Source organism: Chiloscyllium plagiosum, chromosome 14 (genome assembly GCF_004010195.1).
Source record: "Chiloscyllium plagiosum isolate BGI_BamShark_2017 chromosome 14, ASM401019v2, whole genome shotgun sequence".
NCBI lineage: Eukaryota > Metazoa > Chordata > Chondrichthyes > Orectolobiformes > Hemiscylliidae > Chiloscyllium > Chiloscyllium plagiosum.
The window spans coordinates 44,220,718-44,234,674 of record NC_057723.1 but is presented as its reverse complement, the minus strand read 5'-3'; the positions used below and the strand labels follow the sequence as shown (position 1 = coordinate 44,234,674).

The 13,957-nt window shown below is 38.1% G+C and overlaps 1 protein-coding gene across 1 annotated transcript in view; it reads left to right on the top strand.

Moving 5' to 3' along the window:
- Positions 1-13,957, top strand: part of unc5a (unc-5 netrin receptor A) — a 579,623-nt gene that overhangs the window by 471,973 nt on the left and 93,693 nt on the right. Inside the window, exon 7 of the mRNA XM_043704227.1 lies at positions 9,996-10,160. Within this exon, the coding sequence (XP_043560162.1) occupies positions 9,996-10,160 (165 nt within the window). The remainder of the gene's footprint in view (positions 1-9,995; positions 10,161-13,957) is intronic.

Genomic DNA, 13,957 nt, shown 5'->3' with positions numbered 1-13,957 from the left:
CCTTGGCTTTGTTCTTAAAATTAAATTCAACACTACCTTCTCTTGTAGAACTCTCTACCTGCCGGCATTAAAAGCACACCTGGATACATTTAAAGAATTCCACCCTCTCTTAGCTTTTCACATTTTGTCTATCCTAGTTACTATTGAGGATGTTGAAATCCCCATTACTTTTCCCTATTATTTTTACACTTTTCTGAAATACGTCCACCTGTCTGCTCTGCTATCCTTTCTTGGCTGTTTGGAGGTCAATACAGTGCAATAATGTGATTTCTCCCTTTTGTTTTTAAGTTCGACCCACACGATCCTGATTGCAGAATCTTCTGATGAAGTGTCACCAGACTTGGAGTGTTAACTCTGCTTTCTTCTCACAGATGTTGCCAGACCTGTTGAGTTTCTGCAGTAATTTCTGTTTTTGTTTCAGATCTCCAGCATATGCAGTTCTTTGTTTTATTATTATTATTCCAATATATTATTCCTCCCTATTACAATAATTGACACCTTGAGCAATACTGCAACAACACCTACTGTCTTGCCTGAAAATTCCATATGCTGGTATATTGAGTTACCAGTCCTGCCCCTTCCCTAATCATGTGTTAATCAGCACATCTATCTTCCTCATAAGAATCCTTACATTAATTTAGATGCCATCAATCGTACTGTTCTCCCTGATACCTTAATTTCATTATATTTGTTCTGGCTTCAAGAATTACTTATTTTTTGCTTCTGTATTTGTTTGTGCATGACATCCTCCTGTACCTTCACTCTATGTCCCATCACCCTGCCAAATTAGATTCTCCTCCCCATGCGCTGCTGGGCTCTGACTTCACTCCCAAAGAAACAATCACTCTCACCATTTTCCAACACTGAAAAACTGTTTTTAAGTGAGATGCACTCCCGAGCTCTCCTCATAATCTGTCTGGCTGCTTTCTTAGTCACCATTCCTTCCCTGGCACATTTACTTAAGTATTGGGGTGACCTTGTCTAAAAGTGTGCTATCCGCACAACTCTCATCCTCACAGATGCACTTCAATGCCTCCAGCTGATGCTCAAGTTCCAGCTTTGACAAAGGGTCAGTTAGACTTGAAACATCAGCTCTTTTCTCTCCTTACAAATGCTGCCAGACCTGCTGAGATTTTCCAGCATTTTCTCTTTTGGTTTCAGATTCCAGCATCCGCAGTAATTTGCTTTTTCCTCAAGTTACAGGTTTGTCAAAACACTAACATTTCCTGAAAATGTGGTCATCCAGAATACCAGGAGGATCTATTTACTGGCTCATCGACTGGTCCCCTTTTGCACTGTATACAGACTCCAGATCACTCCCCTCTCAAGCTGGTTTTAACCTTTCTCACAGAGGCATCTGGTTCTAGTGGACAGGTTTTCATCATTAGTATCAGAGTTTTGCCAGGACCATAGCCTTTGCTATATTCAAGTCTTTATACTTTGTAGATTGAATCAAGTTGTCTTAAGGCCATTATCTATAATGTTGGGGATCTCAGGAGGAGGCTGAGGTAATCATTACTCAGAATCTCTGCCTGAAGATGGAGAAGAATTCTTTAGCCTTGTCTTTTGTATTGGTAAGCTGGACTTCCCTATTTGTGGAGCCGCCTCCTCTGGTCAGTGGTTTAATTGTCCAACTTCATTCATGACTGACTGTAATAGGACAACATAGCTTTGATCTGATTGATTAATCCTGAGATTGCTTAGATCTGTTAATATTTTGATTAAAAATTACACTTAGCAATAGAAGGAAACATGGGGACAGGAGGGTTAAAGCCTGGTCAAAGAGATGGGTTTTGAGGAGAATCTTAAAAGAGTAGAGAGAAACAGAGGTATTTTCAAAGTAAATTCCAGTGTTTAGTGCTTCAATGGCCAATGCACTACCACCAATTAAGATAGTGGACTACCCAAGAGACCAGAGTTGGGAGAGTAATGTTAGAGGAGGGTTGTTGTACTGAAGATTTTTACAAAGAAACAAAATAAATCTTCTAAAACCCATTTACTATGCATCAAGAGGAATTCTTAATCCCTCTCAAATGAATATAGTTCAATAAAAATGATGTCTTCCATTAGTAGCATAGGATTAATGCAGCTTGAAATTAACAACGATTTTTCATTCCTAGTAGTCGGTGTGGTGAGATAAATTTTATAACTGAATATAAATCTTACATAAATTACCACTATAATTTTATGGTTCTTCACATTTAAAAATGCACATTGGCTTTATTTACTATGTATTAAAGTGATCCTTGAAAAATGGTTTTGTAGCAGATTCCAGACTCCCTAAGATAGTGAAGTTGCTGTGCAATAGTTGGTGCCAAGGCTTCACTCTGGAATAAAGAATAAATCTCAGGTGACAGATTTCACTGTGATGTAAATGTAAATGCTTATAGTGGGAAATTAGCTGCTACAAAGCCATAGCTCCTAAACATTAACACCCATCATGCATCAAGTTGTTAAAGCACAAGAAGTCAATAAGACATTTATTGTTTTTGGTGATTAAGGAAGCCCTAGTATTTACTTATCCTCAATCAAAAGCCACTTACAGCTCCTCTAATACTGCTTTTGGATCAATGAGCACTGAAGTAAGCCTTAAACTAGAAAGATATAGGAGACACCAACACTGAAGATAACTATTTTTATACAACATGATTTAGCTAGATGCTATAGTGTTCCTGTCTCTGACACTTTTAGCTCATTTTATAATTATGGTTGGATCTTCCTATGAATCTTAAACTATATACATGTCCAAATATAATGACGAATTTTCCTTAATTTAACATTGAAATATTTCTTACTTCTGAGAAAGACAAAGTCAATGAATAATTATAACTTATCTTTCTAAATAGAATATGAAAAGGTGTGATTTTCATCTGCAGCACACAATGGCTTGATAGTGTGTTCATTCTAACCACTTGAAAACATATAAGGGAAGGTTGTTCCATTTTGATGGTGGGCCTTGTTTAAATATGTGTGGCAAGCTGTCCAGTGCTGTTAAACTGTGTAGATAACTTGACCCTTGGAATGCCAGAGATGCAGGGTAGCAATTTTAAAGGAAGACATTCTTTCTGTAGTATTTTTGATGTCTTAAACATTCCAACCACACAGCTGGAAGGGTAAACTTCAGTCTAAAGGTGCACAATATCTAAGTACCAAAGGCTCGTTGGTACAAATAGTGAGTTATTGGGTTCTGTACAGGATGATTCACTTAACTGAAGTGCACTGGTTCAGATTAAGACAGATCGTATAGGTTAGAAAATAACTTGCTTTAGAATAATCATTAGTGAAAGATCCACAGATGAGGACAGAAGCAGATATTAGATATCCAACCGTCAAAAGAAAAAAATGATTTTTCTGTAGACAATTAAACAGTCTATTGGATAGTCTGCCAAGGGCTTACTGTCTTGTGTCAGATATGGGAGGTGCTTTCTTCCCTCTTGTATAGGGGTCTGGCATTTGGAATGGCAGATATCCATGGAATACATAATTACCCATATAGTTGTGGCAGATGGGTCCTTCTTGCATGAGGTATGCAATATAACATTTGTGAGCCTTACTCATATTGACAAAATGACACCCCATAAGACAAAAATCATCAAAGCCATGGTCATTCATTTATATATATCACCATAATTTCAGCACATATTTACTAATCAAAGTAAATCTTGGCAGAGGAAGCCACAGGAAGGCCCCACCGGTTGGGATTCCCCATATTTAATCGTTAGTTTAGTGGGTTGCAACAATAATGTCATGAGAAGTACTATCATTGGCTTCAAGTTAAAAAATCTACCTGAATTATCACTCTAAATAGAGCTGTTTGTGCTGTTACGTAAGGATAAGGTAAGGCTTGATTTGATGAAGGATAGAATTGATGAACAACAGATCAGAATAAAGAAAAAGCTTTGATATGTCTTTATGAGGATGATTGAGCATATTTTAAGAGGTGTGAATACATGTTTTGAATATGTTTTAATTTCAATATGCCTTTACACCAAAACTTTTTGAAAAAGACAGCGGATCCTAAATGAAAGATTACCCAGGACCTTCAGTCTCTTCCTTGTGAGGAGATTGAGTTTATACTTGCCTATATTTGCTAAAGTTTAGAAGGATGAAAGGAGATCTAATTGAGACATGTAATATGCCTAAAAGGGTTGACAAAGTAGATGTAGAGTGGATGTAAGGAGGCTAAGGGATGGCACTTCTTTTAAACAAAAGAGGAATTACATCTCTGAAAGGGTTGTGAATTTGTGGACTTCATTACTGTAAAGTGCAATAGGCGCTGAGTCACTGAATAAATTTAAGGAGGAGATAGATTTTTAATTAGTAATGGGTTAAAGAGTTATAGGGACTGGCCGGAAACTGGAGTTTGAGGCCAAGATGAGATCAGCCATGATTGTGTTACATGACAGAGCACACTGAAGGGGCTGAATAGCCTCATCCTACTCCTAGTTCTTATGTGCCCTTGTAGGGTAAACTCCAATCACAACAAAAACATTTGTGAATGATTTTTTCGTTTGCTACAGCTGGAATCTTCACAAAATTATTTTGTGTTTTGCAAAACAAATGTAATAACCTTGCTAATCATATTGTATAAAATGAAATATTTGGATGCAGATCACAATTTATGAACTAGTGGACAATACTTTACACATCTAAATTGCATAAAACAAGTTGATTTAGAGTTTATCACACATTGTGAATTCAATACAAAGAGCATTATATCTGAATTCTGTTTATGTGTCTCAAAATTATAAATTAGACCGTAGTCCAGAAATTCTCATAACATGCAAAAATTCCCATTTCTCTCAACTAATTTTCGGAACAGAAGTGTAGATTAGAAGTTAATTTTAAGAACAGAAATTTAATTTACAGTAGATGGATAGCAGAAGTTAAATGATGAGATAAATTTTATAACATTAAACTTAGAAAACATTCTTCAGTAGCAAACAATTGCTGTTACAATAATAGAGATATACTTGATATCTGAACCTCCTGTAATATGAGTGTAAAGGCAAAATACCGTAGTTGCTGGAGAACAGAAAAAAAGTTTTGGAGAAACTCAGCAGGTCTGGAACCATTTGTGAATTTTCTGAAAAAGAATTGTATCAAACTTAAAACATTAATGTTGTTTTTTTCCCTGCAGCTACTGCCACAACTGCTGAGTTTTTCCAACACTTTCTGTTTCTGTTGTGTCAGCATCACAGAGTTCCAGCAAATATTGATTAAACACAATGCCAAATTCATAACTGCATGATAGAATGAGAAATGAAAGTTAGACAAGTGATGTTTCTCAGTTTTGAATTGGTCCTGAAGTTGTGATCAGTCCAGTTTCAACAACAGAAATACAGCATGATCATTCATATAATTGGTTAGATCTGGCCTCGCTTGATGGAAGACATTGGGTTAATGTTCCGCATTTTTGACTTAGTTCAAGTTAAGTCGAGTTTCTAGAGAGATTCTTGCAGTGTGATCCAATGAGATGTCTCTCTATATCTTATCAAAGACACCATATTAATTACCTAACATATCCAGCCCCTTCTTAAGACATGGCATTGCCAGAACAATTCATCAATCAGTAGATGTCCAGAATTCATTGGCATTTCTTGCGCTCATGACATCTTTAAAAGTCTGTTGTGCACCCATCCACTGTGATTGCAGAGTTGTCCTGCATGGTTCCTGGAATTTGTCATGGACATAGAAATGAGGGATTTCAATGTTCCACAATGCAGGGACATGGAGGTCCTGGTAGACAGGGTGGTACAGAAGTGGGACATCCTCTTCTTCCAGACCAGATGTGGAGGCAGTGACTCTAAACCATGCCAGCTTGATATGAGGTTGCCAACTGGGTTAAAACAATTACACGCCATCTCGAGAAACCCCTGAGTGAAAGGTACCTTGACTTGACTGAGGCCTGCTGACGACCAGGACAAGCTTTCTCCCATTATGTAAACGCTAACAGTATGGCAAGAAAGCAGTAATATGAGCCTTGTAACACTGGCTGAGAAGTTACAAACGCACCTGTATATATGAGATGTGTAGACTTATTTCCCCAACCTTTGGACTGTACAAATTTCTTCAGTAATTTGGATCCTTCATGACAGTCCTTACTTTGTACGAACACTTAGTGTTCTTGGTGTTATTGATGACGCCTGACCAGGTAAACAAACCTCCTTAAGTGAGGGCTCCATATTGGCTGATGCCAGCAAACCTGTAGAGATAAGCGGGGCTGAAACCAAAAGTGGCTGAATTTAAAAACAGACTATACTCAAACTATTCACATATGGGTCAGTTATGTACACACAAATGGTAGGGAATAGAAAACAAAGAACATGGTTGTTGGGGTGGTGGAAGGATCCTGGACAATGAAGAGAGTAAATGGAATGCAGAGGGGGAGTCAGTGATAGGGCAAGGGGGACAATGAATGGTGGGAACTGCTTATTTACATGTGGAACACAGTTGGGGTAATATGGTGTGTGGGAAAGGAGAAATGGTTGGTGAATTGAATAAAGAGTGAAGTAGGACTAAGGTTGACATAGGGACCTGGATGAGTGGGATCAAAGGAGAGAGTGATAGAGGCCAATAGCTAGAGGAAGAGATTGAGGAAGTGTGGAAAGGACACCAACGGAACGAAGGAGACCATTTGGAGTGTTAGAGGGAGAAACATTGTTTTGAGAAGGAAATGTAGTGTGTGAATTAATCGAATGAAAAGTTAACAACCAGCATCTTTGTCCTAATTCACTTCACAAAAGATGACTTTGCAGAAAAGAGGCAGTACACTTAAGAGCAGCCTAAGACCTTCTTACAGCAGCACATTTAACCGAGGTTTTCAAAACAGATACTGTCATTTACTATTGTGCAAGTATTCAGTTAATGGCAGGCACTAAAGGGAAACACTCACTGTAGTACAAAAGTGAATGATCTCTATCGATTCCTTACACCATTTCCCCAACCATGTCTTATGATCAATTTAGTTCTGAGGAAAGCACAAGAACATAATAAGCAAGAACACAAATAGACCATTCTGTCCACAAGCTTGCCCTGCCATTCGATAAGGTCATGCCTGATCTGTGCCAGGTGTCATCTATTATTTCATGCAAGCTCCTCATAGCCCTGAATTCCCATATTTTTGCCCAGTAACTCAACTTATCTATAACCCCCTCGTAGGTTCCTTATGCCTTATAACAACATGCCCTCATTTCACCTGCATATGAAAACATAAATATTTGTTCCTGCTGAGAACTGCCATCCTTACCATATCAATGCAAAATGAGCAGCTGGGAAAAGCAGATTGGAGGCACTCTCATCGCATCACTGTTCAGGCGTGTTCCCTTCAGTCTCCTGACAGCTCACTGGCCTTGAACAGATCCTTATCTCAGGCATCACCTACTCCCTCATTGTATGGGATGTGCTGCTATAAACAGGTCCTAGGCCACTATACAGAATTCTTCTCTCCTTTTCCAGAATTAAAGCACATTAGTATGGATGCATGAGCACTTGAACTGACTGATATACACAGAGCTATGATTGTATGGGTGAGCATGTCTGTGTGTAAGTTAACAGTAACAGGAATGTAGTGTGTAAGAAATTAGGAGTTAAAGGGTTCTGAATGAAAGATCTTTCAGAGTATTTAAAGAGCTGCAGTTATAGATAAATAGTAAACGATATGTGATGTGTTTGCATGAGATGTTTATCCAAAAGCCATTTTTGTGGTTGTGCCGTCCCATTCAAGCCTTTGCTGAAAAGCTTTCATGTGTATAACTTCTACTCATTGTGATGAAAGGTCAGTGAGTTGATGGTATATGAGCTGAGTGTTGTAATTCCTTTAATATTTTAAGTGTGAGCCCAGATGTGTATGAGACGCAGTGCCATTGTAGTGTACGCAGTGCTAAATATCAGCTGCAATGAAGTGAAAGACATTGATGAAAAATCTGATGGCGATGCCTGTCATCCAACCTTGTATGTGGAAAGCCCTCTGCGTCAATAACTTTCAAATGCTATCTCACATTCAGTAGAGCATGAAGCATTGAGGCGACCATGATACTAGCCCTGCTAGAGAGAAGCAGATCATCCACTCACTTCTGCTGATACTGTCTTCATCAGTCTCTGGAGAAAAGAAGTTCCCTCCTCCCCTCGAAAGCCTTCACAAAGACCTCAATAGAGCCATTGTAATAACATGGCTGCTTTTTGCCTGGACACTGGCACTGCCAGGGTGTGGGTGTGGATGACTAGCAAACGTTGAGTCACATCTCTGGAATGAAACACTGTTTGATTGCCGTTTAAGCATAGTACCTGCAGATAGGCACTTAGGAAATGTTGGTATTAGGTAGAACTTCCTTGCCCACCTGTTGATGAAATTTGCCATTTTACCCATGCATATAAATGCAACGAGCTGCTAAGAAGAACATAATTGCATGGGAAAACCCAAACAGCTCCCAAGCAAAGGTACTTCTTGCCCAACACTATACTTTATCTTACATAAACAAAATTCTGGTCATCATGTCTGTACAGCAAGCTATATGCTGGTGTTTTATTGTACAAACCTGCTTGTATGATAATTTTCCACTGTCTGTACATTCTGCTTCAATTTGGTTTCTGATTCACTCACGTGATGTTAGCGTCACTGACAAGGGCAGCATTTATTGTCCATCTCTAATTGCACTTGAGAAGACACTGTTGAGCTATCTTATTGAATCACAGCCATTAACCTGATTTAAATATAACATAAGCGCTGTTAGAAATGTGTTTGTGGTTTTGTTTGAGATGCTCTTAGCTTAGGCTGGTGTGTGGTTTTAGTGCAGTTTGTAGATGGTGATGTTCCTACATTATATTTCCCTTGCCCATCTAGGTAGTAAATGTGAATTTGGCAGGTGCCACCGAAGAGGTTGCTGTGATGCATCTTGCATCTGGTACAGACTACTGCCAGTGTGCAACAGTGGATGCACTAAGTGTTTAATGTAATGGTAGATGTACCAAACAGATCCACTGCTTTGTTAGTTGGTGGTGTTATACCAGTTTAGTACTGCTGAAGCATCACACATTCATGCAAGTTGACAGTATTCATCATACTTTTCATTTGTGCCTTGTAGTTGGTGGACAGATTTTAGAGAGCCAGGAAGTGAATGAATCACATCAAAATTCCCAAAGTCTGACCTACCATTATAACCACTGTATATAAGTGGCTGGTCCAGTTCAGCTTTGAGCAGTACCTGACCACTTGCAGAATGATGTTGGTGGAGGATTCAGTGACATAATGCCTTTAAAGGTCCAGGGAATCAAATGATCCCTTCAAACATTTCCTCTAAATTTGATTGTGACATTGCCCAAGTTCATTTGCTCTTAAAACCTTTATCCATACTTTTGGTACTTTTAGACTTGACTGCTCTAACACATTCCTGACAGCCTTCCATATTCCACTGACTATAACTTAAGCATTATCCAAATCTCTCTGCCCATATTCTAGTTCACACATCTTAACCAGCCTCAACCTTAATTGCTCCATCATTTGTGGCCTTGTCTTCAGCTGTCTGGTTCCTTTAATCTGGACTTCCCTCCCCAAATTGCATTACTTTGCTACCTCTCTTTCTTGCTTTATTGCACTCCGTAAAACCTATTCTCCATGCTTAAGCTTTTTGTCATGCACTGTATGCTGTAATGTTCCTTAATGTGGTTCATTGTTACATTTTGTTTAACGTTACTGTGAAGCATGACGGGACATTTTATTACCTTAGACATTATACAAACACAAATTGTTGCTGTTAACATGATGGCAAGCCAAAACGGATGTGATTCATCATGAGCCTTTGACTTCCATTTATCATTTCTTTACAAATTGACGTAAATCAAAATTGAACTGCACACATTACAATAGATTTACAATAATTCAATTAAATAGGCTATAGTGTGGTATGGATTGAAAAATAATGTTTTGATTTAAGAAGAAACCAATTTTATCTAAGAAGAATGTTGATCTTCAATAAAAGTTCCTTTTCATATTTTAGTGGATGGAAGTTGGACCGAATGGAGCAAGTGGTCAGCATGTGGATCAGAGTGCACACATTGGAGAAATAGAGAATGTTCGGAACCAGCACCAAGAAACGGTGGGAAAGAATGTGATGGCCTTGATATGGAGTCAGAAAATTGCACAAATGGTTTATGTCCACAAGGTATGTATCATTTTATCAAATGATTTGTCCTGGACAGAAGAAAGCATGCCATGAGGAAGTGTGATAAAGCACGAAATTGATTACTGTTTTACAGATATTCCCCAGCTTATTCAGAAAGAAATGTAAAGCACTCAGGTTTAAATTTATTGGAAGAATTAGATCAAGGACTAAAATCAAAATATCCCAAGGCAGACAACTTTGATATCTCTGTATATTACTATAGATAAAACAGTGATTAACAGCAAGATTATACTAGAAACTAAATTAAATTATATCAACTTGATGTTATACTAAACGAAAATCTTGTTTTGATTTTAAGGTGTTCTGTTATTCTCAAAGATCGTAAAAATGCAGTTGAAAATGATTATACAAAGTATGTTAGGATTGAAAAATGCAGAAAATTAAGTTACATACAATGTAATAGAATTGACTTACCAAAAGTCATTAAGCACTCGGAACAATACTATACTGATGGCACCCTTCCATTTCATTAGATGATGGTTTGCAATGTGTTGGTCAACTCTATTTTAAACATCACCTAATGTGCCTCAGGAGTCCTGCTCTCGCATGGCAGACATGATTGCATAGTCCGCCAAACATTCAGCTTCATAGTTCTTGGTCATCAGGTGACATCTTCCCAGTTGTCACTGTTAATGCCTACAACATTTTTAATTAACTAGCAGGTGTCCTTGTCAAGGGGATATAGGTTCCCCTGATATTGTGTGGCCAGTTCATTCCCCAGAAGGTTTTTGGATATGTAGTTGTCACTCATTAGATGATCTTGGCTGAGCCAGAACAAATGTTGTTTGCTTACCAATGAGTGCATGCTGATAGAATTATAATTTCCAGGAACTCTGAGTTATAAAGTGCGCTGAGGATGCAGGCTTGATAAGCTTGAATTTTGGTCATCTCAGTCAGGTTCTGTTGTTCCACACTGTTTCACTCGGCTTTGGCAGGGCAGCTGTTGCTTTTACTAAGTGTGAGTTGATTTCAGCATGATGGTTGATGATGTTCCAATCTAAGGGCTTCTCTTTTGTGAATGGTTTTGAGCTGTATTGTTGGAATAGCACTCATCCAGGCATGTGTTGAATGTTCCATCAAACATATGATTGGTGTCTTGATGGTGGACAGGGTTTGGAGAATTAGGAAGAGAGTGAGACACCAAACATTTTTCTGTCTCTTACTATTCAGGAGATGAGTCATGATTCTGAGCAATTTTGGGAAGCACAAGTTAGAAAGAGAAGTTATAGATGGTAAGGGATGGGCTAACTTGAAGGTCAATTCATTCCTTAACAATGATTTCAAAATAGTTAAAGTCTTCTGGGTCCCAAAACTTTTGTAAGAAATTTAATTGCCAGAAAGCTTCTACAATATTACATTCCTTTGGGTGCATTTTTTTGTGCATAGTAATAGCTTTCTGCAGTCAACCATGAATTGTGACCAGTTGTAACTCAATTCCATTCAGAAGTCTGTGACAACAGTAACAGTACTTTGCAAGGATGTTCAAACTGGAGATATCTGGCACTTAGTTCAGCTTTTTCCTTTATCTTGAAGCATGAGCGATCAAAGGGATGGTGAATTTACTTGGCTAGAGCATGGCTTTCAACACATCGGGATTTGGACCAGGAGGGGGTGTATATGTGGGGACGTGCAGCATTGTCACATTCTCATTATAGTAATAAAAAAGTATACCACATCTCACTGTGCCCCCATGGGCTGTACTCTGAAAGTATACTTCAGACAAGCAATAGGAACTCACATGAGTGTGTATAATAGTATGTTAAATATTGTTTAACAGCCATTAAAATTATAACTCTGTCTGAAGATCTTACATGCAAAAAAAATCCCTTGTAATGAAAGTCTGTCTTGAAACAGCTCATCGGGCAGATATGTTGATTGATTATATGGTAGAAGGATTGGGATTGATGTTGTCCATATATGTTAATGCTTGGAAGCAAGGATTGTGATCAGGCCTTTTCTATAATAAGTTGCTGTCAGCTCTGGATACTTCTTACTTTTACACTGTTTTCTATGTCGTAGGCATTGTTTCATAGTGAAGACTGTTAAAGTAGGGGTAAATACCAACTTAACAAATTTTAATTTCCAGCATTTGTTTGTTACATCTGAGACCTTTTTTGGACTAATACAGTTTTACCAAAGAAGAAATATGGACCTAACTGACTACAGTGGTCACCTTACCACAAATTGAGGCAAGCTGTGTGAGACCAATGTCTCTCAGAATGACAACATCTATCTGCACTAGAATTAACATTTTTATCTAAATACATCAAAATAGGCTTTCGAGTCAAAATCAAGAAATTTGCATCTCCTCTTTAATTAATATGTGTCTGATAATTTCATATATTGGAAGGTGAAAGTATTGCTTCCCAGTTAGCCACTTTAGAAATATAGTGGAACCAGACACAAGAATGCACGCTGAATTATATTTCAACAATTGCTTTTGAATGGCATAACAGAGAGAAAGAAATACAAATACTGGAAGACTGTTTCCTCTCGCCAGTTTTTCTCATCATCTCAGTGAATAAAACCCAGTTAAAAAGCATACTGGGAAAGTAACCATTCACTGAGAAGTCAAAGATAACTACAAATTTTGCCACTGATGAAGATACAAGTAATTTATTAGACAATTGGGTCTCGGAGCAAGTATCTAACACATCTCGCATCAAGGACGCATAATTTTCATCTCCTTCATTCTAGTGATATGATTAAGAGATGACTCTACCTTTTAAGTTAGGCCCCCTACTACTGTGAAGAGAACACCTTGCTGTGTCTGATTTCAGGCAGGGTAAGATGGAGATGATGAGGAGAAAGAATATACCAGGAATGTAAAACATTTCCACTTGGTAACTTGAGAATTAATATTCTCATTTATTTTGCAGTATTCTTGCAACATGACAATGCACTGGAAAACTGCAGAAATGGGAAATGTCTTGCTCAGCCAGTTACAATTCGATTTAGCATTTGCAGTAAAGAAAATATTAGGGAGAGATGGTGGCATATAAAGAATGTCACTGGACTAATAATTCAGAAATCTAGGTTAATAGTCTGACATTCAAATGCCACCAAGGCATCAAATGAAATTTAAACTCAGTTAATAAAATCTGAAAGCTAATTTCAGTAATGTTAGTCATGAAACTAGCACTCATTACTGTAAAAATTCACCTAGTTTACTGAGGCCTGAGGACAAATGGTCACAGCAGAGCTCAACAACCAGGGGTGTCGGTATGCTGAGGTTAGGAGTGCGAAGCTGCTGTGCTTGGGCTAGGTTCATGATTTCTCTCTATGGCCGTGAATTCACTAATGTCCTTAAGAGAAGGAAATCTGCCATTGTTAACAAGTGATGTACAATTCAAGATCCACAACAATGTGGTTCACTCTAAACTGCCTTTTGCAATTACCTTAGCAAGCTTCTCAATTCAAGGCTGAACGGGGAATAGAGAATACAAGTTAAATGCAATGTCTGGAGGGATTTGGCAATGAAGTGTCATGGAACTCAGTTTTGGGACAGCTTCTGTCCACTGAACATCAATGATTTTATGAGCATGGCTGGAATTGCATCCAAATCTGCAAGGAGATTTGTAAGAAGTGGAATGTGCATAATATGTGGTAACTGCAGTTCAGTGTCAAAAAGATCAGGGGGTTCAAGTACTCGAGATATAAAAAGATGTTCCTCAAGGGGAAGAAGCCATAAAAGCAACGAATGGAGTACTGCAACTTATCGAAACAGATTTCAAGTGTAGAGATGTAATGGTGAATCTTTATAAAACTTTAGTAAG